Raw genomic sequence first — 27,530 nt, 5'->3', positions numbered from 1 at the left:
AGTTATGAGCAAAAAAGTGCTGTTACCGATTTTAAGAATAAGTGCACTGATACAGTTACGCCCTAGTTATTGATATACTATGCATGCATGCTGGAGGAAGCGATTGACTAGCAGAACAACATCAGTCCAAGTACATAACTACAGCTGTATTGCGTTGGTACTGCCCTGTACTTGCTGGGACGGCCTCTACCATGATAGTCACTTTAACCCTCAAAAAGGCACGCGGGTCTTCCAGGCCCGGCGGCTATCGATTTCTTAGTTACAAAGCGTTATGCATGCAGTAAGAGCTTGAGCATGGAAATTCCATTAACTGAGTCTAAAATTCATCGAAAAAGTAAGATATTAAGGAAATATCACATATGGTGTGCTTCATAGATTCGTAAAAACATTTTACATGCACAAAAAGGCAAAGGGGCCTAGCAGGCCCGCTAGGTATTTCGACATCATCTGTGCATACTGGTGATGCAAATAATATTCCTGGCACGTATGGTTGCATCCAAAAATCATTTTTTTATGGATCCATTTCAGTTTTTACAAATATTTCCTAAGCTTTGAAGAACTTATCTTTGATCAAGTTAAAACACATTTTCCATTTATTTGTATCATGTAATTTTTCTCACGTAAATGCTTTCCAATGTACCCAGAACTGTGCACGTGCACGCAGACTAAACCGGCAATTTTTTTTTACTTTTTTGGAACACTGCTAAATCAAGTGTTAGTTAGCTCTACAAACCATATAAGCTCATAAGTGCTTTTTCCTATAGCTCTAGTTCACTCACAAAAGTTTTGAAGTTTCTGTCATGTATGGAAAATCGAAAACAAGAAATCAAAATTCAAAAAAAAATTCTCACAGTTACTCTGCATACCTCAAAACTTCAGGTGGTGTAGCTTTTTTAATATCGAACAACTTTATTGAATGTTGCATAATGATTGGAGGTTACCGGGCAAAGTTATTCAACTTCGAAGATAATTTTGAGAATTTTTGAAAATGTCCTATTATAAGCATGTGCGAGAAAGAGAGGCAGCCGTTTACATTATATTACAACATTTTTTACCACAAAGTCGGATGAATTTGAAGCCTTCTGCAATGTTAATTCTTTCATCTTCAGTTATGTACCTGAGGATTTTAGGCCAAATAAGATAATACTGACATTTTTTACTGAATTTATTCTTTTCATATACATATATTTTTGCATACAAACTTAACAATTCTTGCATGTAAACCAAAAGCATCGGAACAAGTTTGTATTTGGAATGGGGCCATAATTTTGAATTTTTTCCTGCCAGAGAATGAAGTGAATGAACGTTTTCCAAGGACGAAGTTCTCCATTTTTAGCTTGTGGTAAAACACTATATTGCTCGACATATTCGAAAAGTGGTAATTATTAATTTTCATAATTTAGCTTTTGGCTTCACCCAATGCTTACTCTAGTTAATCCCAAGAGTGAGTATTTATCGGGTATTCGTATTTTTATGAAAATTTGACTTTATTAGTGTATAGTATAGCTAATAACTACAGGCGTGAGCTTTAATTTTTGAATCATTTAAAATATTCTGAAACAATCTATCAGTTCGTCATTTTTCGCTTATATGTTGTTTTTTCACAGTCTATTCTTGATTGTCAAATAAATTCAAATACAGAAATCATTCAAGCACTTGAAAATTTTGTATTTCTGCAAAAAATTGATCTATATGCTTTGGATTTTTCATGCTTTTACTGCAAGAAGGTATAAAATTTTACCGGGCCTAGCGTTAGGATTTTAGCTTGCCTTCACAAGGGTTAATGCTCCCGCAAAAATATATGGAACCCAAAATAATAACTCAATGTTTTATGCAAAGTAATGGGCCTTTTCACTTAAAGTAACTTTATAGTTATATAAAACATACAAAAAACGCTTAGAAATGGCCATTTTTGCACTTTTCGACCATAGTGTTGATTATTACAAACTAAGATAGCATTAAAGCTTAAATAAATAAAACTCAATGCAATGGACTACAGATACTACTTTTATATCTAAATAAAACCTTATTTATTCAATTAAACTGTCAAAATTGCAATATATTCAGTGACTTGTGCCAGTGGTTCTGGTTGGAATTTTAATGGCTAATAACTTATCTAATTTTGCAACTCTAATATAGATTCAAACAATTGTCCAGTGCATCAAGCTAAATCTATTGGTATACATGTAAAGGGCGAACACGAAATTATTGCGACACATTCAACAGGGCATAACTTTTTTACCATTGGGTAAAAATCAACCAAATTTTGCACACTTTCTCATTGATGTGTATTGTTTACATGCTGTCAAACTCGAAGTCGTGTTTTTCGATTCAACGAAAATGGAGGTGAACCAACGCGAGTCGAGAGAACAAATTCTTTCCAAACACCTGGAATTTCCTGACCTGTCGCACCGGCAGTTGGGAAAAATGTTGAACATTCACCATTCAACCGTCTCCAGAGTGTTGAAGCGGTTCCAGAAGCGGTTGACGTTGGACCAAGACAAAGGAGCTGGAAGAAAACCAGGACAAGGTACAGAACTTCCCAAACCGCGATGAGCGACAACAATCGACGGTTAAAACTCGGGCACGGAAGTTCTACGAGAAGATGCTGACAAAATATGGTTGCTGTGTGATGGACGACGAAACGTATATAAAAGCCGATTTTAAGCAAATTCCGCGGTTGGAGTTTTTCACCGGCAAGAGCAAGTTCTATGTGGACGACAAATTTAAGAAGAAGAAAATGTCGAAGTTCGCCTCCAAATATCTCATTTGGCAGGTCATCTGCTCCTGCGGACTGAGGAGTGAGCCTTTCGTGACAAAGGGCACAGTAAATGGCGAGATCTACAAATCTGAGTGCCTCGAGAAGCGCCTTTTGCCGTTCTTGCAGCAGCACGACGAAGTTCCGCTATTTTTGCCAGATTTGGCATCATGCCACTATTCTAAAAGTGTCCTGGAGTGGTATGAGGCCAATTCTGTCCATTTTGTTCCAAAGGACATGAATCCGCCTGTCCGGAGCTGCGCCGGTGGAGCAGTACTGGGCAAAGATGAAGAAAACTGAGAAACTGGTACCTGATGACCCTGTAAAGACTTTGATGGAGGGCATCAAGCGAAAATGCGTTCAATTTTACACTCAAGGCTCCATCGATTAACTTTTCTTTTGATTTTTGAAGTAAATATATGTATATAAAACTACCCTAAAATTTTAGTTTGATTTTAAACATTATAAGAAAATTGGCATGACATTTTCGGTGTTCGCCCTTTAAAATCGCTTTTCCTGATCCTGTTATATGTAGGTAAAGGAGGATTATAAGTGATCCGAGATCGGAATAAAACTACGTAAACTTTTGCATTAACCCCCCCCCCCCCTCCATCTCTCCGCGTTCACCTTCATAAATATTCGTAGTCTTTTTCAAAACTACCCCCTTCTCCCTCATGACTAAAGTGGTTTATGAACGTGCGATTACCAGACGGATGCTACTTGCAACGACAACGCAACGGGTCGAATGTCCCCAATCCATATTTATTTCCTCACAAGCCCAACCGCGAACCGAAGCATTGCTTCCTAAAGTGTTGAAAAGTGAAACCAGCAAATTGCAGCTTTTCAGTGATTATATTTCACGACCGCAGTAATGCCCTCGGTCGTTAGGTTCTGGCTTTCTTCTGGACGGAGAAAAGCTGTTTTCCAGTGTCCTAAAAAGTGCACGGCCGACAAAAAGCTATTGTAGGTCTACACCAGTGGCATAGCGACAAAAGGCACCGAGAGACATTAAGCCTAATTAGTATGGGTTAATTATATTATTTTCTCGTTTTCATTCGTGGGCTCCGAACCAGCCAGCCATTCGGCCGGAAATAAGAGGGATAGATCCTACCCGGCACGACAAGGGAGGTGAAAACAATATATCCCAAATCAGCCATCGCCGGGCGCATTTGTCGTGGAGGCGAAGGCAGAAGAATGAAATTAATTTCGATACATTAAATTAATTAGCTTGAAATATTCTACATCAGAATCTAAAGAAGTGGGTGCTCGATTCGGAGAGTGTACGCTTTTGAATTTTAATTTGATAGTACGTTACGTGGTTTAATAAAAAGAGATTACGATTGGCGCGGGATCGAGACGTGGCGGTCGTGACTAGCATTGCGTGTGGTAAACCAGGAAAGGAGTTTTCGGGAAAGTTTAATTGCCATTCTCTCAAACAAAGAATTCTAATAGTACTTAAATGATAGAAGGAACGCTCATGAATAATATTGGTAATTAAACAGAGCAGCCTCCTATTGAATATGAAAGCATTCTAATTACTAGGTTTTAAACTATATTTTAATCTATTTTCTCTTTTCACATTTTCAGACAATCTACGCAGGGACGAATGATCGTTGTTGGCGATGGTGCTTTGTTGATAGTTGGCACATTCAAAAGACGAGTTCCTGATCCTGACTTCAAGGTAAGAAACTTTTTACTGCTCCCAGAAGCTGCGTAATTTTCCAACTGCAAATACCACGGCAACGAAAGGAGCGAAAACAAAATCAATTGACCTGTCAGCTACTCGTCGGATTACTTTTAACAAAATTCGCTTGCACGTTTCGAAAAGTTCCTCTTTTTTCTTGTTTGCGCAAGCTTTCCTCCCATTCGATACATGGGCAAAAATTGAATTCTTCAGCTGCTGCATCTTAGCTATGCTGTCACATCTTTTTACCCTGACAGCCGATCCCCAGGCGCCATCGGTTTTTTGCTAAAATAAACACCGCAGAAAGTGCAACAGTTGAAACGCTTTTCCACCCCACTTCCATCCCTCAGTGTCCTACCACAACCAAGTTGAATATATGGATGTACTACACTTTGGCGCCATTTCCAGTCGGTGCGGTGTATTTCGAAACACGATTGAATCGACCCGACTTGTGGCACATAGTGGCGTGCTGAGCAAATCAAAAAAAAAAACGGAACGACAACTGAATGTTAGATGAAAGGAAGTACCACTTCCTTAGGACAGGATATTGAAAGCCTTTCGTTTCCGTTTCCTCATGATTCACATCTGTCGGAGGTCCAGTATTATGTAAGAGGATTTGATTGTTGTTCCGGATCTACGAAATCACATGGTATCCGGAAATGGTGTTGAAAAAGCTGGCACTAATTGTGGTTATCGTGATTTTGGCGATGAACTTTTTATTGCTTTCTTCGAAATGACATTTTATCTTAAGCCACCGTGATTAGTAAAATATGCTAATATTCACAGATCGAATTTGTTGCTATTTTATAGGCATGTTAATTACACAGAGGGGTATTTGGGTCAAAAAGCTGGCCAAAATAATTGCGTTAATGTTGCGTTATTGAGTATAAATCGATGTTTTTGTAATAATTAGATGTAATGATGATTTTTGATTGTTTAACAATACCATATCCACCTAGAAGTGCTTTTTGTACAACTGTAACCATAATTTATTTTTTTTGGATTGTGTGAGGATACGAAAATGTGCGCTTACTTACTATCTTTCTATTTATGAGACGAGACGAGACCCATAAAAGACCTATTTCAATAGTATAACATATTTTAAATTAAACAGCAACTTCCTTGAAAACGGGCTGGATGGAACTTTAAATTGGAGAGGGTGCGAGGGGAACACCCACAGCGACCACCTAGCGATCCGGTACACTATTGGAAGACAGTCGGAAGCGCTTGTGATCCAATTAAACGAGCGGAGTTTGAAAACAGAGAAGTTCGACAAGGAAGCCTTCGAAAAAGCGTTGAGGCGTGAGTGCAATCACATTGACTTCAGTGCAGACGAAGTGACAACGGCACACAGTGTCACCTAGCCGGACAAAACCTCAAAATTTTAGTTTGGATTTTTCATGATTGAACATTTTTCTTTGTTTGTTAAATAGACGTTAAATGTTAAATAGAATCTTCTCAAAATCATGAGAACGAAAGATGGATTTTTTACAGCACTTCAAAGGTGAATAGACGATCAATTCTAAAAAAACCAGTGTTAAACCATCGTTATTCAAATGAATAAATCTTTTTAGTTAAGATTCCGATTAGGGTCGAACTGGTTTCATTTGAAAGGTTATTCGCTGGACTTACACTTTTCACTTGATTTAGTCGATACAAGCCTTTCTTTTCGCTCAGACATGAAGAACAAATAATAAATCGCGCAGTAAATTAAAATTATAATGTTCAAAGTGGATGTACTTTTTTGAAACAGTTCAGAAAGACCACTTGTAGTTGATAACACTTGCAAATTAGTGTACTTTCCGAAAATGAATGTCTTGTTTTGCCCCTTTCTGCCCCGAAGTATGAAAAATGGTGATTTTTCATGATATGTCTGAAGAAGGCGCATGGGAGTGTTTGATAACCCAGGGTTAGTAATATAATTTATAAATGTCTCTCAGCATTATCAACAATTGAAAAAATGTGTATTTTGCTAGAAATTCACCAAATTAAATTTTTTGAAAATTAAGTTTCAGATATAGTCCACTTCGTATTCGTAAATGTTGAATTTTCGAACCACCCTAAGTGCCAAAATTTCGAAGCAAAAAATTTTTTTAAAAAATAACGTCAAATATGAATTCAGCGTCACAAAATTATCCCAATGTGAAGTTTTCATCAAATTCGGGCCACTTTTGAGGTTTTGTCCGACGTTTGTATAGAAGGGGATCACTGTGCGGTATTAGCAATAGCGTGCGAGGCAACCACGCCAAGAGAAGGTAAACCAAGGCACAGTCGCCGCCCAGCATTCTGGCGGAATTTGGCGATTGCCGACCTACGAGCACGCTGCGACCGAGCCCGGAGTAAGATGTAGAGAGCCCGAAACGTCGCGGAATAAGATGCTCTAAGAGCAGCGTGTAAGGCGACATGAGCCGCACTTAACAATAAAATCAAGCCTGCCTAGAAGACCGCAACGCCAATTCAAATCCGTGAGGCGACGACTATAGAGTTGCCATAGCGAAGATAAGAGAACCGGCAGTACTACCAGGTAGGTGCCCGGAGAGGATGAGAGTCATCGTAGAAGCACTATTTCCGCAGCATGGACCGACGGCCATACGGTACGCAGTATGACTACGAAGAAGAAGCTCGGGTAAAATCCTTGAAAACCAAGAAGGCTCCGGGACCAGACGCTATCTCCAACGTGGCTCTCAATCCTATCGAACCCGGATATGTTTAGGACAGCGTTGCAAAAGTGCATCGACGCTGGTGCTGTTACCGAAGCCAGGCAACCCCCTGGAGATTCTTCAGCATACAGGCCGATATGTCTATTCGATACAGTTGGCAAGGTGCTTGAAAGAGTAGTACTTACCAGGCTTACAACATACACAGAGGGAGATAAGGGACTATCCAATATGCAGTTCGGTTTCCGGAAAGGTAGATCCACCGTAGATGCTGTACGAACGGTCGTGGAAACTATGGAGGCTGCGCAGATGCAAAAGAGAAGAGGAAACCACTTCTACGGAGTGGTTACACTGGACGTAAAAAACGCCCTCAACAGCGCTAGTTACGCCGCAATCGCCGATTTGCTGCATAGACTGAGAGTTCCCGACTACCTCTGTAGGATTCTCAGGAGCTACTTCCAGAACCGGCAACTGATCTGCGAAACTGAAACCTGAAAAAGAAGTGTAAACGTAACCGCGTTCCACAGGATTCCAAACTCGGCCCACCTCTTTGGAATGCTATATACAACGGAGTGCTGCAGCTGAGCCTCCCCAGGGGCGTGAAGTTTGTTCAGTTTTTTGGACGACGTGGTGCTCCAAGTGATCGACGAATCACTAGAGGAAGACTGAATGTGCGAGAAGAAGCTGACGTTAGCTCATCATAAAACCGAGATGATTTTGATATGCAACCGAAAGGCTGTTCAACAGGCAAAACACAAAGCGAGAAGTTTGACAACTGGAAGTGATGATAGACAACCGGCTAAGCTTCAATAGCCACATCTACCACGCTTACGGGAGGGCCGTAAAAGTGATCTCGGCACTATCTCAGATCATGCTCAACAATTCGGTGATCAGCAGACTACTGGCGAGTGTCTCCACATCGGTGCTCAGATATGCAGGACCTGCTTGGGTGACGGCACTGCAGATGAAGAGGAACACATTCACAGGAACACAGCACGTTCAGGCTGATGGCCATGCAGGTGTCTAGCGCGTACCGAACTATCTCGTCAGAGGCAGCCTATGTGATAGCTGGAACAATTCCCATAAACCTTCTACTCGAAGAAGATAATGAGTGTTATAGGAATCGAGGCACGAGAGGAGTCGATAAACGAGCCTGACCTGACACCTTAATCAAGTGGCAGCATCAGTGGGATAACGCTGTAAATGGTAGATGGACCAATCGACTAATTCCATTCCTGTCGGTGAGGGTGAACAGAGCGCACGGTGAGGTGAACTTCCACATGACTTAGTTCTTGTCTGGTCATGGCTCTTTCAAAAAGTATCTGAACAGGTTCGTCCACGCGAGTTCGCCGTTATGCATCGCGTGCGGTGATGCAGAGAAAACACCTGACCACGTGGTCCTCGAATGCCCGCGATTCGAGCACGAGCAAAACAAAATTAGAACCAGAACCAGAACCGGTGAGGACATTAACATGACTAATATTGACCAAAGAATGTGCGCGGACAAAGAAAAATGGGAAGCGGTGAACAGAACAGTCGTTCAGATCATTTCAGCGTTACGACGAAGCTGGCAAGAGGAGCAAAGACCAGCAACGTAGCAGTACACGGCCTCGGGTCATCGAGGCACCGATGAACCGGAAGTTACACTCCAACTAATCGCCGGACCGACCATGACACTTGACATGTCAGTCTGAAGAAGAGAGATGAAGTAGAGCACCGGGCGCGACCGGAGTAGATTAGATCCATCGCAGGGGATTAGACTGAGCGCACGCATTGTCGACGGTAGGTCGTCGGGGCACCTGAAAACCGGAAGTAATCCTCCCCCCACGACCTGGGCATCTGCCCGGGTAGCATCGGTTTCAGAAGATCTTCCACTGTCAGGGAACGCTTCGTCGGAGTAGAAACGATCCACCGTCGAGGACTATTCCGAGTAGTTCATAGCGAATCACCGGCTTGAATCGTCGGGGCACCAGTGAATCCGGTTCACCAATCCTCCACCCGGAAACCCTAGACTGACTTTGGCATTCTGCCAGAATGCATCGAGGAACTCTCCGCCAAGGTAGGCTAGCTCCACCGTCGGGGACTACGAGTTGCACCTAACGCGACAAACCACCGGTCGTCAGGGCACCAGTGAACTGGAAGCCACCCTCCAATCGGAATCGCTGAATCGACCACGGCATCCAACTGGTCAACGCAGAGAGAAGCACATGTAGAATATTGTGCCGTGCAGGACTGATATGGCGGTTATGAGACCAGCGAAATCTAGCACGACGTAGTCATTTCAAATAGAATCCAGGGAGTCAGGCAAATGTCGCACTCCATGGTGGAGTTTAGAGGAGTAGGGTTCAGAGCTATCTCCCTCAGAGTCCCTCACTCTGACACACGAAGGACGAAATCGGTAGTATGGTCTAACTACTGAACGTATGCTGGGTCGGCGTAAAAGCTTCATCTCCAAGTAAAAAAAGAAACACACACACACCTGAGAAACTCTGGGGGAGACGCGCAAACATTTACATTTTCAATTTGTTGTTAAATACCTATCCTATAAAACCAGTGCAGGGGGGCTTTGGTTTGTAATGCAATGTTAAACGAAAATTTCCACCAAAGGTTCTTACTAGAACATAATTGGTTTGTCCTGAAAAAGACCACTGGTTTGTTTTATTGTGGGATACACCATTTAGGCTCACAGATTCATATCCTCGAATAAAAAGACCTGAACTCTAGAAGTGTATAACGGATTTGAAATCCTGCGCAATCTCACGAACTAGACGCTGGAATGGTAGCTTGCAAATTAGTACCGTAAACCGGGGTGACATTGATCACTTTTCTAAGTAATCATTACATATTTTTAGACGCAACACATTTTTTTTTCAAGTTTAATATTTTTAAACCATGTACTGATGTATGGAGAACAAAATTGGATGGGTTTACCTAAAATTGTCCGCTTACAGCTATTTTTTTAAAACATTATTTCAAGTTGAAGCCCGTTTTCGTGTTCCGGGGTGACTTTGATAACCTCACTAACATTAAGTTATTGATGTCATTGTTTTTCATTCAAATGTTTGCTTAAACTAATTCTGGAAAGATACTCATTGTTACATAGATGTTAATTGGTATTATACAAAGTATTTCAATGTACTTAAAATTCGAGTAACCAAAATTTGTATAATTTGTGTCCAACTAGAATAAAAGATTCTGAAAACCTTTAAAACTACTAAAATTATTTTATTTCAGTGCTTTATCAATATACAAAAAGTTTCATCTCGATTTTAACACATTGGAATATTGAACAATAAAAAAAATGTTGTGAATATTAGATTAAAATAATTTGAAATAATTGCCAACTAGTTTTACAAAAAAATGTATTTAAAATAAACAATCTCTTAAAACTAAATTTGGAATATCCCAATCTAAAGGAAAATAAAAACTCGCTTGTAATTTATTACTTTTGCTCAAATCTGAGATTTATTTGTTTTATTAAAAATAGACACTTTACGAAGCTTCGTAAAAATAAGGTAAAGTCAAATTTCGGTTTTTTGAAGTTTTTGTACCCCAAAACCGAACAATATACTCAAAAAGTATAACAAATCAGTATTTAATAAATTTAGAATAAAAATCATAAAAATGATTCGGTAGACTATTCTGGTTTAATAAGAGATCTACGAAAAAAGTTTCGAGTGATCAAAGTCACCCCGATGATCAAAGTCACCCCGGTTTACGGTAGCCAGCCCGGGGACAACTTGACAGCTCCCATATATTGAACTCATAAGCAAATTTTGTGGTGAATTGGTGATGTCATGGCGGCCCGAATGGAGTAAAATTTGAAAAAGGCGCATCCCATATATTTCCATATCTGTAAAAAATAAACAATTTAAGCATTTCCATCATCAAATTTATTTCGCTGTTCAAATTAGAAGCTGTTCTCATTCCGCTATAATTAAACAAAAACATAGATTCCACTTTGAATTTTAAAAAATCCGAAATAAAATAATTTCGATTTTCGGAAATATAAGAAGATGACTTTCAAAATCAAGACACTTCCACTTATATTGGAATTCCCGAAAATCTTCCGGATCGAATCAACATTTCCCCAGGTATGAAATCCTCCGGTAGATGCCGCTCCGTTAGGTTTCTATCAGAGTGGAGAGTAAATTGCCAGAATAATTCTGAAGGGATCCGTACCAAAACCATCGCAATATCTGCCGGACAGGATAATTGCAAAAGTCGAACAAAACGCTGGCAGGAGTCGAACAAAATTGCACATTCCTCGCATTCCTCTTCTTGAAACCGAGCACTACCGGTTTGCTACCAGAATTCTGATAAAAGCACGCAAATTCAATTTAAAACCAATTTTGCTAAATAGGTAGAAAATACTATATCTATTGTTTATTTTCCCGATCAAAATACTGGAATTCTTGACGTTCTTAATGAACTTGAAACAAGATGTCGTAGGTTCACGATATGTTAAGCTTGGTGATTTACTTTCATTGGCCAAAATGTTTTTCATTTATATTTCTCGAGAATAAACCAATGATTTACCGACTACAAACTTTACACAACAAGAAAACTGAAACATTTTTAGGAAGGAGGTTGCTAAAACAACGACTTCCAGCGAAATTTATAATAAGATTTACATAACATTGCTTTATATAACATTGCTGACGATTTCCAGTTAGGGATAAATTTATTCTCTAATAATAGTTTTCTTTATCCACATTCTGGAATACGCTTTTTCTAAATGTTGTTCTAGCCGCATTAACGGCGTTCATAACACACGTAACGAAACACACTTTTCTCTTGAAACTTTTTCGTTTCGTTGTTCGTGGGATTCGTACAGAGAAGACATACTAGCGCCACCATCAAATCGGTGGTACATATATGAAACAAGCAATATCTGTCAAGTTGTCCCTGGGTTGACGGTAGCTAAGTTGACTTCCGATAGCGGCGAATTTCTCGCAGGGCGACAGCTCCTGGTCGGTAGCGATGAGGCTTCTTAACGCCATCTGCTTGCGGAGGACCTCTTTTCATCTGTCAATTGAAATGCGTTCGGCGGCCTCACCGACTGTGGTAATTGTGAACTGGTTATCGGACAACAAAACGAATTGGTAATGACCACAGGCAAAAGCGTTATACAAGCGTTACGGAAGTAAAATTGAACACCATTTTAAAACAAATTGTTTTCTTTGGCGGCCCTGCTTTCACTTTATTCCCATATCTTGGAACAATTTTTTCCATGCGGTATCTTAAACAAATACAACAGAAGCAAAGCGAATAATCGGAAACTGATATAGTAGTTTGTAGTAGTAATAATCACCAATTTCACAAATTACGGAAATATTTTAAAATCTTTTGTTTCATTTAGGTAGCAAGGTAATTCCGGTTTATATGAGAGATTTCACTCTTCAGCCATTAACTCCGAAACCAGAACTCCGACCTTCATTAGCAGGTTATTCCGATGTTACTTTTCATTTGAGATGAACTTTAAATTGCGTTAAACATTTTAGCGAAATAATTCAACATTCTTAAATCATGCTATAATTTCCGGCCTTTTCCGCGGAAAGACGCGGCTGTGTACAGTCTGCATCAACCAAAAGGCTCTTTTGGTTCCCAAAGAAAGATAGGTTCCCAAATCCTCCAGTCGAACACGGAGAGAACGGTCCCATTGAATTGATGTATTGAATGGTAACTATGCTTTCATCTGCAAAATGCGAATCAAGATGTAACGCAAGAACCTGGTTCACCATTCCGTATCTATTCTATTGGAAGTCATCCGGCATATCAAGCTTCAAAGCAGCTTGTGTTACCGGGTAAATTGAAACGCTTGTAGCTGCGAAGCTGATAGGGGGTGGGTCGCTTATGTGAAATGGATAGGCGTGCATTTTTTTTACCGGTTTGATAGCATTCATGGAAATCGGAGCATTGACTGAGCTGAGCTTTGAAATATTACGTGCATGATGATATTAGATTTTATTAAAGAACTCCCCACGACGAGTGAGGTCTCGTATGCTTTCACTTTCATCAGATATCAAAGGAAAATCACATTTTCCTGCTCACTCGATCCTTCCGAGTCAGAAACTGCAAGGCAACTGACGTGAAATCAACTGGGGAGTGCTTTTGTTGCGGCTCAATTCGCAGTCACGTGATGTACGAAAATCTACATAGGATATCTACATCAAATTCTGCAACGCGGGCGAAGTGCTGACTTTGTGATCGGATCCGGTTGGTCGAAAATGTGTGAAAAGCTGATTTCGACTTCAAACGGATCGAAATGGGCTTTGTGATTTTTAATATCGTTGCGGAGGTGCATGCATCGATGGATGCGTTTTTTCTACGTGTTCTCATGCTTCTGGCAAAAAAACACATAACGGTATTAGGGTTATAGTACTTTAAAACCTTTACTACAACGGTGCTCAACCAACCTGGTTCGAGGGGTGCTGGAGACGAAGCCGATTCAAGGGGTGTTGGAGACTAAATCACATAATGTAATTTGTTGCAACAATACATGGTCAAAATAGCAGCACAACAACATTGCCCTCTGATGAATTTATTTGAATAGTAATAATTTGCTGATTCCGAAGCAATCGGGATACTGAAAAATACACTCATGCTAAGCCACTATAAATCTAGTTTCGGCAAAATGGAAGCAGAAAATCGAGATTAGGGACACTTTTTTGTTGTATTTTTGGATTTGAATCAATTTTTAGACCATTCCTTTTGTTAACCTTAGTGCATCAGAGGAATAGCACATAAGTGGGTTGAAAACTCTTTGTGTGAGAGAACTCACTACACTGTTTTAACGATTTTATATCTAGTTCTCTCGGGATGCCGCAAGGCAGTGTCTTAGGTTCTATTTCATTTATTTATAAATGACATAAGGCACGATTTTATGACTCAAATTTGATTGATGACGACATTTTTCTGCTCATTGCAGGTAAGAATAGAAATGAAGCCGTGGCACATTTGCACGAAGACTTACATTCCCTTGCTCGTTGGTTCAAATTTATATAATTAATGTTAAATGTTGCGGAAACTAATTACACGATTATTTCTTCTGAAAATAATACATTATATATACAAAAGTTTTGATCAATTCACTTCACCCAAATTTCTAAAAACAAGTCGCAAAAAAGTGTTTTTTTTCACGCTGAAACATTTACCTTCATTAGGACCGCTGAAGTGATTGAATACCCGTTCGATTGCTTATTTTCCAACTGCACCGCCAACTAGCCCCTCCTCTACTCATTTTTCGCCCGTCTTCCCCACGGAACTACATCAAGGTACTAATTCGTGGGGAGCAAGTTGTGCTTTCGTCACACCTCTTTCTCTTGCTCTATCTCGGAGCCTCACTTGGTCCATGAAATAGCGCGACCTTTGAGCTTTGATTTAACTCCCGACTCTTCTCTTGCTTCTTGTCCCCATCGATTACGTTGTCATTTAGCTCTCGTCCCAGTGAGCCGTTTAGATGCTGATTTTATGAGCCGTTTAGCTCCTGTTTCCATAAGTCATTCAGATCCCAGCTTTGTCGCGATCTACTCGGATAGTTCCCAGTGGTGAACTCACCCTGCTCCGACGTAGAGTTCCCCGACGGAGGAATTTCTCTCGACACCGCTAGCCTACTCATCGAGACAGCCAGTAGGTGTTGAGGGCTGTCCAACGATTCCGAGTAGAGCATAGATTCCGCTTCACTGCTAGCTATTCGACGCGGTATATTCGCTCTAATCTCAGGCGATGGATCTAGCCTACTAACGAACTATCCGGTGGGTAGACGAGGTCGGTTCAGCGATTCCGGTGAAGCGTGACATCCGATGCTACGTTGCGTACGACTCAACTGGTCCCCTGCGGTGAATCTATTCTACTCCGGCGGAGAGTTCCCCGGTGGCGGTATTTCTCTACTACTTTTTTGATCCCAGTGCCACTTTCACTGCAGCTCGGAGAGTATACTCGCACCAGGTATTCGAAGACCACGTGTTCCGGTGTCTCTTACACGTTCACACTCTCCGGGCAAAGGGGTAACGAAGCATGTCCAAACCGATGCAGGTACTTCCAGAAGCATCCGTGTTCCAACAAAATCTGCGTCAAATGGAAGCTCACCTCTCCATGCTTCCTATGCTCCCACACCGACACGTTTGGAATGAGTCGGTGAGTCCCCCTTCCTTTCTCCGCGTTGTCGCACTCTTGCTGTCACATAATAAAAGTGTCCGCTCTGAATAGTCTCCTTGCATTTCGTGTATTCCTCCGCTGGTTTCATGCCCCGTCCGCAGCCTAAATGAGGCAGATTGAAATCATTCCGGTAACGACGCCTACCACCTCCGACAGTAGCGTTCTGTACGCGCTCGCTACACGAACAGCCATTAAGCGAAAAGTGCTTGTCTACTTCGTCCGGTTCCTCAGCGCATGCTGGATTATTTTTCCGTTGCTGACCGGTTACATGCTGCCTCCGTCTTGTGGTGAGCCAGCTGCGATGCCTTTGGTCTCTGCCTTCAACATCTCCAAGATCCTCCACTTACTCTGGGCGGATGCAGTGTTAACACTCCGTTGCACATTATATTCCACAGCATTGGACCGAGTATGGAGCCCTGACCCTAAGCGACCTCTGCACCATGTTCGTTTCGTACACCGGTATTCGGTTCTGAAAGTAACTTCCCTAGCAAACGAAAAGCTCATGATTCCTCCATACTCATGGTCCAAATTCACCCCCACTGCATAGTGTTTTAATAGTTTTTGAAATAGATTCAACCCATGGATGGTCCAGGAAGATTCCATATAAAATCCATATTCATGGCGAACCCATTTTATGGCGTTTTGGTGGTTGTGAAATTTGGCACGGGCCATATTCATGGTAACGCGTTTTTTTTGCACATAGTATATTAATATGTTTTATGCAACTTACCAAAGACAATGTTTTAAATATAATGACATGCGGAGAGAAAAAACAGTGAATTTGGCTGCACGGTTCGCCAAGTTCTATTGTCTGCTAGTTTTGGCAACCAGGAGTTTTATGTACAAAGCGAGTGACTTGTTGTTTTCATGAATGCTGAAAAAAAACTAATTTTAAGGGGTCTTCCATATAAAATGTTCCACAACTTTCAAACCATTAAAGCTAGATATATGGTGTCTTCAGCAATTTCTTTCGTAGCAACACTCATAGGTGAATTAATCACTTAACGATATACTCTTGTGGATGCGCAATCATAAAAGCAATAACTTCTCCGAGCAAACTATACTCCTAAAGTTAACGGATTAATTTAGAGCACGAAATCGACGTTTTAAAACACTGTGTACCGTCGTGATCCCTTTCCGGAATCCGAACTTCCTTTGCGTTCTCACTTTCAGCGTAGTTCGTCAATCTGTTGAGGATGACCCTTACCATAAGTAATAGTAATAGTCCAACAGGCATATATGCCGATACGATTCTGGATCTCCTGGTGGCTTCCCTGCTTTTGGCAGCAACACCAGCTTCTGTATCTTTCATCCATCCAGGAAGACGCCTTCGTTATGGCATTTCTGTAGGACGATCCTGAACATGCCCGGAAACGCCAGGATCGCGGTCTTCAATGCCACGTTGGGGATACCGTTTGGGTCGGGAGCTTTCTTTGCTTTCAGCCCTTTCGCCACCCGTAAAGACTCGATTGCCACCAGCATTTCTACAATAGGTAGTTTTGTGGCTAAACTGAGATCGGTACAGTTTATGACCCGCGATACAAATAGGTACGCGAATCCTTTCCAGAAGTACATAGCCAAGAAGTGAGAACCCGCAGAAAGTTATCCGAAAAGAGTCTGTTGCGGAGTAAGTAACCATATACTTCTCGATTTTTGCTAACCGTAATTTGTGGCAGTCCAAAATCATAGCCTATTAAAGTGAGGGATCCTTGAAGCAGCCAACTCCATACTTCAATAGGTCTCCGCACGTCAGATCTAGCTAGACAAATACTCCATCTATCTCTATTACCTTAGCAGGCACGTAGCCGCTAAAATGACGCGTGAAGCGCTTGCAGAAAATAACTGATCAAGGTTATTCACTATAACAAGTATTGTAATTTTCTATGTTATCTGAGTTACCGCCGAGTACTTAGCTGTCAGTTCTTGAGAAATTTGCAATACATAATTATGTTGGCCAGTTAGTAAGACTAGTATATTGTCAAAAATTATTAAACCATTGTATAAAGGAGCGATTTTTTTTCTTTCCTTTATTTGGCCTTCGTTAAGCCGAACCAAACTGGGTGCTATTATTATTTTTTTCTAGTATTTTTTGTGTTAAAATGCAATTTTAGACAACTTACCATTAACATACCAAGTTAAGGAACACTTATATGCTTTCGTTTACTATTTGTGTTCCCAAAAATAAATAGATTCTGGTTGTGCTATGTTGGATGCGATAGCGTTTTTAGAGCATACGTATCACAAAATGGTCCTCTTTGACTTAACACAGGCCATTTGGCGTTGAAAGTGTCTTTACTTTGTTTGTATAGCGGTTCATAAAACTTTTTTAACAGCGTCAGCAGGATTTTCTGTAGTATGCCAGTTTACTACAGAACCGATACGTATTGACCTAACCTGGGTACACACAGAAAAAAAATATTGGTAAAAATAAGAGTTTTTCACTCTTAGCAAAAAACAACCAACGCATACTCTTAGTTTGAAAATAAAACTTTTTTTTTGATTACTATTTTTCATTAGCTTAAAAGGAATTTTTTATTTTGATTATTATTCTTGATCAATTTAAAAGTTTTACTTTTAACCTAATAGTAGGCGTTGGTTGTTTTTTGCTAAGAGCGGATCACTCTTACTTTTACCAATATTTTTTTCTGTGTGTATACATAAGACGCAGAGATGGTTAAGCTGGAGGGAATGCTTGTATTTTCGCATTGTTCCAGATTGTGTACCCGAGCTTCAATTGTGTTATCTTCTATACACAAGGAGATTTTAATTATAATGCTTTTCACCGCAATATGTATGTTATTTTGCCTTATGACGCTTTCTCTTTCTTCAGCTTATTAAATCTACCAGAAATGCACTACGCACGTGGTGGAATTGTATGTGCATGGGGCGAGGTAAGAAAGTAGACGAGTAGTTGATATGGTGTAACTGTATAAGTGGAGTTAATCAAAATTATGAAAAATAATTGTATGCAGCTCAGCTTGTCCTAGTGCAAGAAAACATTGTAAATAAATTTTATGGAGTTTAACGAATCTGTTTGATGGCACTTTCTTTAAAAAAAAACTACAAGGGGCAGCCCTATGGGGTTGCACGAACTGTAGACGTAGGACTATACTACTTAATGTAACATATTTATTTTCTTAGTACTTAGTGTGTGGGAAAAACACCCGGACCGGTGACGAAAAATCAAATTTTAGACAATATAATCACATCTCATGTATAGACCAAGCTTTCTAGTTGCTCTCAAACAGATCCTAAAAGTTCAAACACCCTTGGATAACCCTAAGCTTGTAAATGTGTTTCGATGCCACAGGATTGTAAAATGGTTAATATTACGTCATGAAAATTCAATTCTTCCGTGACATTTTTGTTTGCCTGCAAAATGCCCTGTGTGTATGCAAAGCTCATGATTTGTTGGGATATTAGCATTGATCGGAAAAATGCTTTCCAACGCTGCGCATTGCATACATACAGGACATTTTGCAAGTCACCAGAAGCTGTTCATTTTACCACCACCACATGTTCAATTTACTCACTCGCTATAAACATGTCTCATTTTTGGACATGGTTAGAAATCAAGAATCATGTTTGAAAAAATTAAAGGGTTGTGTACAGGACACGACCACGGTGACATTAAAAATATAGCTTTTTTATCTATCACACATATCGACACACGTTCTTGTTCACTCGCCTGTTTTCATATGTTACAATTTGCTATATACCCTCCCCATTAAAACATAATTTATTGAAGGTCTTTTAACGGTAATCTATTAATTAATCAAGTATCTCACTAGGTGATTGGCATTATTTGGCTGATCCATCTAGTAAAAATAGGCTGGTCTGTCCAGAAAATATATTCAAAAGAAAAGTTCCATATTGAGAGCTGTGATGAGGAAGCCCACGCCCGCCAACGGAAATATACAGATTCTCCATGAAATATGAAATTTCATTTTCCATTCAAATTTTCAATAATGTACTAATGAACTTAAGTAAACAATCTTAAGTGTAAGTATTTCTTGATCGATTAGTGGTGGAAAAATGAAATTATTTGATAAATTACATTGTTATGCAACGTTCGCACTACCAGTTAAAACGGGTTTTTATGCTATCTTGGTGACATTTTTCTTGTTGCTAATTATTAAAACGTGTTATAACTCTGTAGTGTAAACATTGTATTATTAAACCAATTCTGCAGCGTTTTATGTTATATACACTGCTGGCCAATAAAATAGGTGTGTGATAGATTATTTTGTTTTTCTCTCAATTACGCATACCAAGTTGCAGCAGTCTCAATCACACCTACCGCACACAGAAGCCTTGGGATCTGTCAAGTTACTAGTGGGTTGCTGGCGCTGATTCTATTTGCAATCTTTGTCAAGATGCAAAACAAGACTGCCGGAGGCTTTTTCGTGTGGTCAATATAATAGGTGTGTGAAATATATTAACGTGTTATTATTTTATATAATTCCATTATACGTTTTATTTGGTGAAGTTTGAATTCTGAGTGTTAATAAATGTACTTAAATGTTGAATAAGTCAAAGATTTGTTATAGAATAGGTCGAGCATCTCACTGTACTCAAGTGGAACGAGTTTTGCTAAGAAATTTTGTTCAAGGAGGTAAGACGTATAAATAAATCGCGAATACACTGCGGCGTTCCGAAAACTTCGTTTCAGATGCCTTAAAACCTTCGAAAAAAGGAAACACGCAAAAAACCCAAGAAGACATCTACAGCAGCTGACCATCGTATTGCAATTTTAGCGAAATCTGATCCATTCGCGTCATCCAAGACCAATTCAGCACAAATTGGAAAAGTGGTAGGTCCGAGAACAGTTCGCTGTAGGCCGTTAAATTTCAATCTTCCAGTAAGAATTGCTAAGAAAATTCCACTATTTCGAAGCCAACGCCTTTGAAGAAAAATGCAATTTGCTTTTCAACAGCGTTAATGGGCCTGGATCAGAAGGAATAAAAAAATGGCGACATATCCTTCGGAGGGAAGAATCAAAGGTAAACCTGTTTTCCTCCGATGCACAACTAAACGTTAAACGTCCAAAGTGCAAACAGTTTGATCTGCGACACACGCAAAATATGGTAAAGCACGGAGGCGAGAACAATGAGGTTTGGGGCTTGCTTTTCGTGGAATGGCGCAGGTCCTATTATTTGCAACGCCACTGTAATGGTAAGATTCGAATGCAAGGCTAAAGGATGGCCATTCTAAAGGATGTCATGCAGTCCTATGCCAAAGATAACGTGCCTTTACATGACAGTTTCAGCAAGATATTGACCAAAAATACACATCGAAGTATGTAAAGGAATGATTTCGGGATAATAAAGTGACTATAATTTCGAACCATGCCAATCTCCTGTCATCAATCCCGTAGAAAATTTACGGAATGTACTTAAAAGAGGTTATTCGATCGAAATTTCACAAATTAGGATCGTTTATGGGAAGCAGCTTAAAAGGAATGCTACCCTATACCAACGGAAATTTATTAGCGTTTGAATGACTCAATGCCAAGACAAATGGATAAAATTTGGTTGAATAAGGGAGCTTACACAGCTTACTAGTTGTTCAAAATGTTGAAGTCTTAAAATCATTGGATTTGAAAAAATTTAATGGATTACAATACACCTATTTCATTGACCAGGTACTTTTTTGGATTTCATGGAGAAGAAAAGCTACGACAAAGCATAACATTTAATTTACAAATAAAAGTGTTCTTTTTCATATCTACGACTGTGCCTAACTATAACATATTTGAATATAAACATATTCTTAGAGAAAACACAAAATTTCATGTACTTTTATCTCACACCTATTTTATTGACCAGCAGTGTAGGTGTTTTATGTGGTAATAGGACTGACATAATTATATCTTCAGTACAGCGGTTTGTTTCATAATTTAAAACAGATTTATTTTAAAATTTAAATTAGTATACCCAACCGTATTTGTTGTATACCTTAAAACGCAATTAGAACTGTGTTTTAAATACATAGGGTAGGACAGATATTCTGACTGGTTAAACTGGGAAAACAATTTTAAGTCCAGTAACGCTTAAGACATGGCTTGAATTTGAATCGAAAAAGAACACCCGCTTCAACTGCTGCTGGGACGGTAAGTTCTGTTTTAAAATTTTCCGTTGTGTGCAGTACGAAACAAAAGTGTTTGAAATTAGAAAACAAAAAGTTCTGCTGGGAATGTGATTGTTTCCGATGCAATTACACTCAGATTTTTCACGCAGGGGATACAGGCCGTGTAAATGAAAACCGAGTAAATTTAAAAAAAACGCGTTAATGAAAACCGCGTAAATTTCAAAATCCGCGTAAAAAGCCTGAGTGTACTCTCCTATATAAAATACTACGCTGCTGAACAGTGCAATAACTACAGAAGCACGTTGTCAGATGCCTTACTGATAAAAAACATATAACCGAAATATGAAACATGAAAACCAATTGGCTCTTTACCCTACGCAGCTACAAAGCGCCGTAAACATGGATTAACAAGTTACAACGCACACGCATGCATAAAAATAAATACATTTTTTTCAAACGCAACACTTTTAAGCAGCACACACCGTATTGAATTAAATCCAAACCACCCCGCCCACCCACTTTGCAAATCATTCTGTGACACCATGCTGGTACCCGACAAATCCGCACACGGCCACCGCTGCCGAAAATACATAGCGTCTACCGCTTATTGTAGTGCCCAGACGCTGCAGCCATGATCTTACCCGTTCGACATAAGAACAAAAACTGATTCAAACGGTTACGCGTAACCTCTATTTATAAACTAACCGTATATGGTTTAGTCACTTAGGTGCGAGTGTGTGCAAATGCCAACGTTACCGAAAATCGATAGCGCTTATTGCATCGCCCGGAGACGACGTTGCTCGTGTGGGATAAGAGCAACGACTGATTTAAACGGACATGCGTTGCTTCTATTTATGACTTTTCGTGTTTCATTGAGCAACTAAGCTGCCCTCTTTTGACGGCTGTGTCTGAGAAATCTGCCTCACGAATGGTATTTTTCCCGTTTTTTGTGAACTTTTTAATTTTACCAATTTCCAAAAGTCTACTTTTATTGGGGAGATATTAAATTATTACCAATATTTAAGTTAGGTGTTTCTGAATCGGTTGGTGTATGAATGATTAAAATCCATCTAGTAATATCGGAGTTAAAAGCGTGCAAACCTTACATAGTTTCGTTACATGGGAGATAGTTTAGATTTTAGAATGACACCTAGCCCCAGATAGTGGAGTAAGACATTTTTAATGTCAAAAATGTGTTTATGACGAAGTATTTTTACCAGATATGTACAAAACATGACTAACAAGAATCATATAAGATGATTGTAATATCTCATTCACTTATTAGTTAGAAAATAATGACTTTGCTTAACGTGTTCATTTTACCGCCAGTTCCCCTACCTACCAACGCATTCGCCCCAAACATTGAACCCAAGCGCACAATGCAAAATGAGTCACGCTGATGATGATGGGTAGAGCGAAAGAGACAACTAGTACCACCACGACACTATTAGCGCATTTCACCAAAATTCAACGCGGCCATTCCCGATTGAAAGGAACGGCCGCGCTTAGCCCATCTGTCATAATATCGTGATTTTGCATAGCGAAGGGCTGAATGATAACACATTTTGTTCCAAAAACAGCCCTGCGTTATACAACACTTTGTGCAGGTTGATTATACCAGTTGCAAGTAGGGCCAAATTCACCAAGTTCCGTAAAATTCCTTTTAAATTACAGAATTGATAAAATTGCTGGGATGAGCTAAACTAATTAATCAAATCCTGTTTTAAAAACTGTCCTTGCGTTTAAACCAAAATGGGAAGCTTATTACTACCACTACATTACTTAATTTCAAGCGCAAATAGCAAATACATGTGCTAGTTAAACCAAAAATTTACTGGCAACATTACAGCGGCATTTAGGAAGCAGTTGGAGCGGTTGCCTGTTGGACGAAACAGTGTAGCGTCCCTCCACAGCCAGTGTAACGGACTTCTAACTCAGCTACACTGGCTGTAAAAACACAGCGCAGTGATCTGCTTCGACAGCCGTTCAACAGGGAACTGAGCGTGTCTGGCCAAGTCCGTTCTTTAAATAGTCGATGATGACGTCATTCATAGAAGCGTTGCGCGCTAGGTACACCAATCCGTCGTACAGGGCTTGGGAAGCGCTATCTTCTGTGTGTTAATGCGCGATATTTTGACAAGGTTGTATATTATTTAATTTTTTAATGCTATGATATCAAAAATCTTTGGGTTTATCTGTTGGAATCTATTCTTAGAAGTATTTCGGGGCGATTTGCGCAAAAAACTTGAAAATTTATCGTGAGATGGCTGAATTATATGCGTTTAAAATTGGACCACTTTTCGTTACATACCATTTTTGTAGAATTTGCAGAGTGCACCCCCATATCGAAAACAAAGATGTAGTCCTACGTCAAAAATAGGTGGCCGGGAATTTATGTATAGATAAATTTGAATGCTCAGCCATTGCCCTATTAAATATTATGATATTCAATAATCTGAAAACGTTTTTCATATATCAATCAATAATTTCTTACAAACAACACAGACCTTCACAAATAACTCGCTTGCTTTCTTTTCTTCTCATTGTTTCAGCTGTACCTGTCCTCCAACATCACGCTGGCTGACTACAACATGGGCTACTGCCTGACGGGGACGCTCGAGCGGGGCGACCAGCGGTCCAACACATTCCAGACGACCCACTTTGCCGTTATCCGCCGGTGTTGGCCCTCGCACGAACCCGACTCGGTCGGGCCCGGTAGCCACAAGAACCAGCACACGTACATTGATTTTTTCTTCAATCGATGATAGTGAGGAATTGATGGCGAAATAATATTGAAGCGAAAAAAAACACATGCAACATACGTACTACATATACACAAGATCCATTGGCAACAAAATAACAAAAAAGTATTATCCTGTGCACAACGATTGAAAGGAGGATGCACAGGGTAGGCAGGTGAAAAATAATACTAGTCGTTTTTGATGACTCTCTATGTGCGAGCGGAAAAAATATAACAAAATCAAAAATTCGAAAACAGTTAAATCAAATATAATGAATATTCAAAATCCCGTAACATTCGAATCAAACAGCTCGATAGTCAGATATATGTAGGCGAAATGATTTTTTATATTCATTGGTGACACAATGATTAACAAAAGTCACAATAGATGAAACCCATCCTACTGGAAGGGTGCAGATAATATTTTTGTAATAATCGTTTTGTAAATACCCATCGACATCCATATTCAACCGTGATGAAATATATTGCATTGAAACATGTGCTTCTGGATCTCTTTCGGGCTTATTGCACTGAGCGAAAATAAAAAAAAATTATTCGATAAGTTGCTTGTTGTTTTAAACATTACATACGCACGATAACTATAGCATACAAGCGACATGATTACGACAAAATTTCATTCATCATCAGTTGACCCACTGTCAGTTTGAAGCATTTGTTTTACTGATCGGAAAACGAGACTTGCTATAGCAGAGAACAGAATTGGCATTTTTGAATGTTTAATCTGTTGAAGCCAGATGTCATCGGTGATTATTGATGCATAAATAATAGCATTATTGCTGGGATTTGACAAGTGAGTTAAATGGATTGGATTGAGTGTATTGATACATTATTAAAAATGTGACAGACCGCACAATTAGGCTTTTGACGTCGAATACACACCGTCGCATTGAAGCTCGAAGGTTACTGATGGGGTTTTCGATTGATTGACACCGATGTAGTGGAGTGCACTGAAACTGCACCGTTTTTGCACTTTCTAGCAGAAGTGCAGAAAACTGGGTATGTTCCATTGACACTTCTGTTAGAAAGTGCAAAACCAGTGCAATCCACAACACCGGTGTCAATCAATCGAAAATCCCATGAAACTAAAAACGATAGGCATATGTCGTTTTTCATTGAAAAACACCGGGGCAGTGGATTGCACTGGTTTTGCACTTTCTAGCAGAAGTGGGAATGAAACACGTCTAGTGGCCTGCGCTTCTGCTAGAAAATGCAACACCAGTGCAATCCACCGCCCCGGGGTTTTTCAATGAAAAACCTCAATAGTGTGCTGTGAGAACTGCATCGAATAGTGCATGGCATTTGGTAACCAAGTTCCCATCCAAACCATTTCTGTTTCATTGCAAATGAGATCAGCAATTTTCGGGCTGCAAACATTTCGGGATAAGGTTTTCCACACACCCGGATCTCGTTAGTTTTAAAGCCAAAAGGGTATTTATTTCAAATTACGTGTAATAACGCTTTCGATTGATTTTGGGACTCTACAGTATGCATGTTGACATCTGGCAAGTAATGTTACAATGGAGTAATAAGTTCATATATTCAGCAAGGAAAGAATCCCATCGAGCATTTAAGCTTTTTAGGTCTCATCTCCCATCATGTTTCATATTAATACGTTGTTTGAAAAGCTCATAAGAATCAAGCAGCTCTAGTGGCTAGACAGGTATTTTTGTATTTATAAAATTTTCTAACTGAAACCGGTTTGTAGTGAACACCTACAGAAACAACAAACGTCCCCAAATTGCCCCAGCACCGGCTTTGGGTGACTACTGAATGATATATTTATGTCCTGCCAGTATTTAACGTCCATGATGATAGTTGTTCGTAACAAGAGAAGAAACCTAAAAACAAAGCATTGAATAGATAATGGAACGGAATAGAAGGAAAAACAGAAGAAATACTCCAACATTATTGAAACTAGTGTGATCAGAAAAGTATTACTTTTGCTACTTGATTGATTTTCCGGTAGTAACCGTTAAGAATCAAAAACTAAATACCTATAAACAAAGAAAATTGCTTCAGGCGCTTGCATTAAACGGTAGATTGAACTGCAAAAACAGATCAGTATTATAGAAACAGGAAAAATCCATACAACTATCGCCGATTGCCTAAGTATTAACAAAGCTCTAGTGAAATGCAACTGTTTTGTAAGCCGAATATTCCAACCAATCATGCAAACCTGTAAACCGCAACCAAAGAGATAGGACGTGGTCCCGAAAACAGGCAAGTCCAGTCAGTAACAGAAATCCTTCCAAAGTTTATTTTTCTACATTTGCAGCAGGCAGCTTCGAGAGATTAAATGCAATTAGGCCGTAGTGATACAAATATAGCTAGTGCGGAGTCAAGCAGCTTAGGATAGCTAACCAAATCTAGACGCTGTCTATTTTTTCTACCTAGAGCGTTTATATCAATGTGAATTAGAAGCTCAACGCAGCTGTTGAAGAGCATTTATTGTTTTTGTTTCTGAAACTGGAGCCGGAATTATTTGAACTTCGGTTTTCAAACCCAGCTTCGTAATTGTTTGAAACCCTGTAAGGCTATTTCAAGCGCGTCAATATATCTATCTAGACTTAAAAATATTATTGCTAAAATTAACAAACTAACAAGCAGGATGATGTGCAATGTGAGCAGTTATAAATAGGATTCGGTATAAATGTAACTGTAGTTATATATTTAAATGTAAGAAAACGCTGTAACGAAAGATGAAACTTTTTGAAATGGAAATCAAAATATATGTTGTTATAATTACATTGGATTTTCTGCTTGACGAAATATCACAACTTCTCAGTCAGTGAAGCAAAGGGTTCTTGTCAGAGACTACACCATTAATTTCTACTTCGCAGACAGGTACGTAGACAAGAGACTTCATCTTACACGGGCTAGTGTTGTTTAGTTAGATCACGTGATGTATCGATGACGTCAAATGACTTATCTTTGGTCCGAAAGTAGACTATCCAGAGGCCAATTGTATCAGGCATTTTGAAAAGGAGCCTTATCGGCTTTTTTGCCATCGAAGAAATATTCAAAGATGTCGGTCGTCGGAGATGCGTTTCCATTAGCCAACACTATCATGTAGAGCTCAGTACCCGCGAAAAGAAGAGTTTACCGGAGACAACGGAAAATTAATGCTACGAAAATAAAAAAATGGAGATATTGGTGGAACATTTACAGTATCAGTAATCATCCAACACATTTTCGCTGAACCGTCGGTCATATAGCTCGTTATAAAAGGGTGTTTCCAAATAGCCACCAGTTATTATCAGGGAATTGCTCATCGAAACCAATCCTGTAGGACACTATCTTGACTGGTCATTTTATTGATTAGACTTCCATTAATATCGCAAAACCAGCGATTTATTGGAGATTTCTCCTAAAATCAGACTTGTAGACAGAATATTATAGCCTTATTATATGAGAAAAGCT

The 27,530-nt window shown here is 39.6% G+C and overlaps 1 protein-coding gene across 5 annotated transcripts in view; it reads left to right on the top strand.

The window, feature by feature from the left end:
* Positions 1–26,855, top strand: part of LOC131693907 (uncharacterized) — a 221,360-nt gene extending 194,505 nt beyond the window's left edge. For 4 of the 5 annotated variants that reach the window (XR_009306360.1, XR_009306358.1, XR_009306357.1 and 1 more), the window contains exons 5-7: positions 4,346–4,439; positions 23,902–25,211; positions 25,374–26,855. Coding sequence is in view for 1 of the 5 variants with exons in the window: in XM_058982172.1 (XP_058838155.1) it covers positions 4,346–4,439; positions 23,902–24,114 (307 nt within the window). In the remaining 4 variants the exon portion in view is untranslated. Of the gene's footprint in view, positions 1–4,345; positions 4,440–23,901 lie in introns of all 5 variants that reach the window. The other variant, XM_058982172.1, reaches the window with a different exon arrangement.
* Positions 26,856–27,530: the final 675 nt, after the last annotated feature.

The sequence above is a fragment of the Topomyia yanbarensis genome, chromosome 3 (assembly GCF_030247195.1).
Source record: "Topomyia yanbarensis strain Yona2022 chromosome 3, ASM3024719v1, whole genome shotgun sequence".
NCBI classification, from domain to species: Eukaryota; Metazoa; Arthropoda; class Insecta; order Diptera; family Culicidae; genus Topomyia; species Topomyia yanbarensis.
Note: the sequence above shows the minus strand (reverse complement) of the source record. Positions and strands in the feature narration are given on the sequence as shown.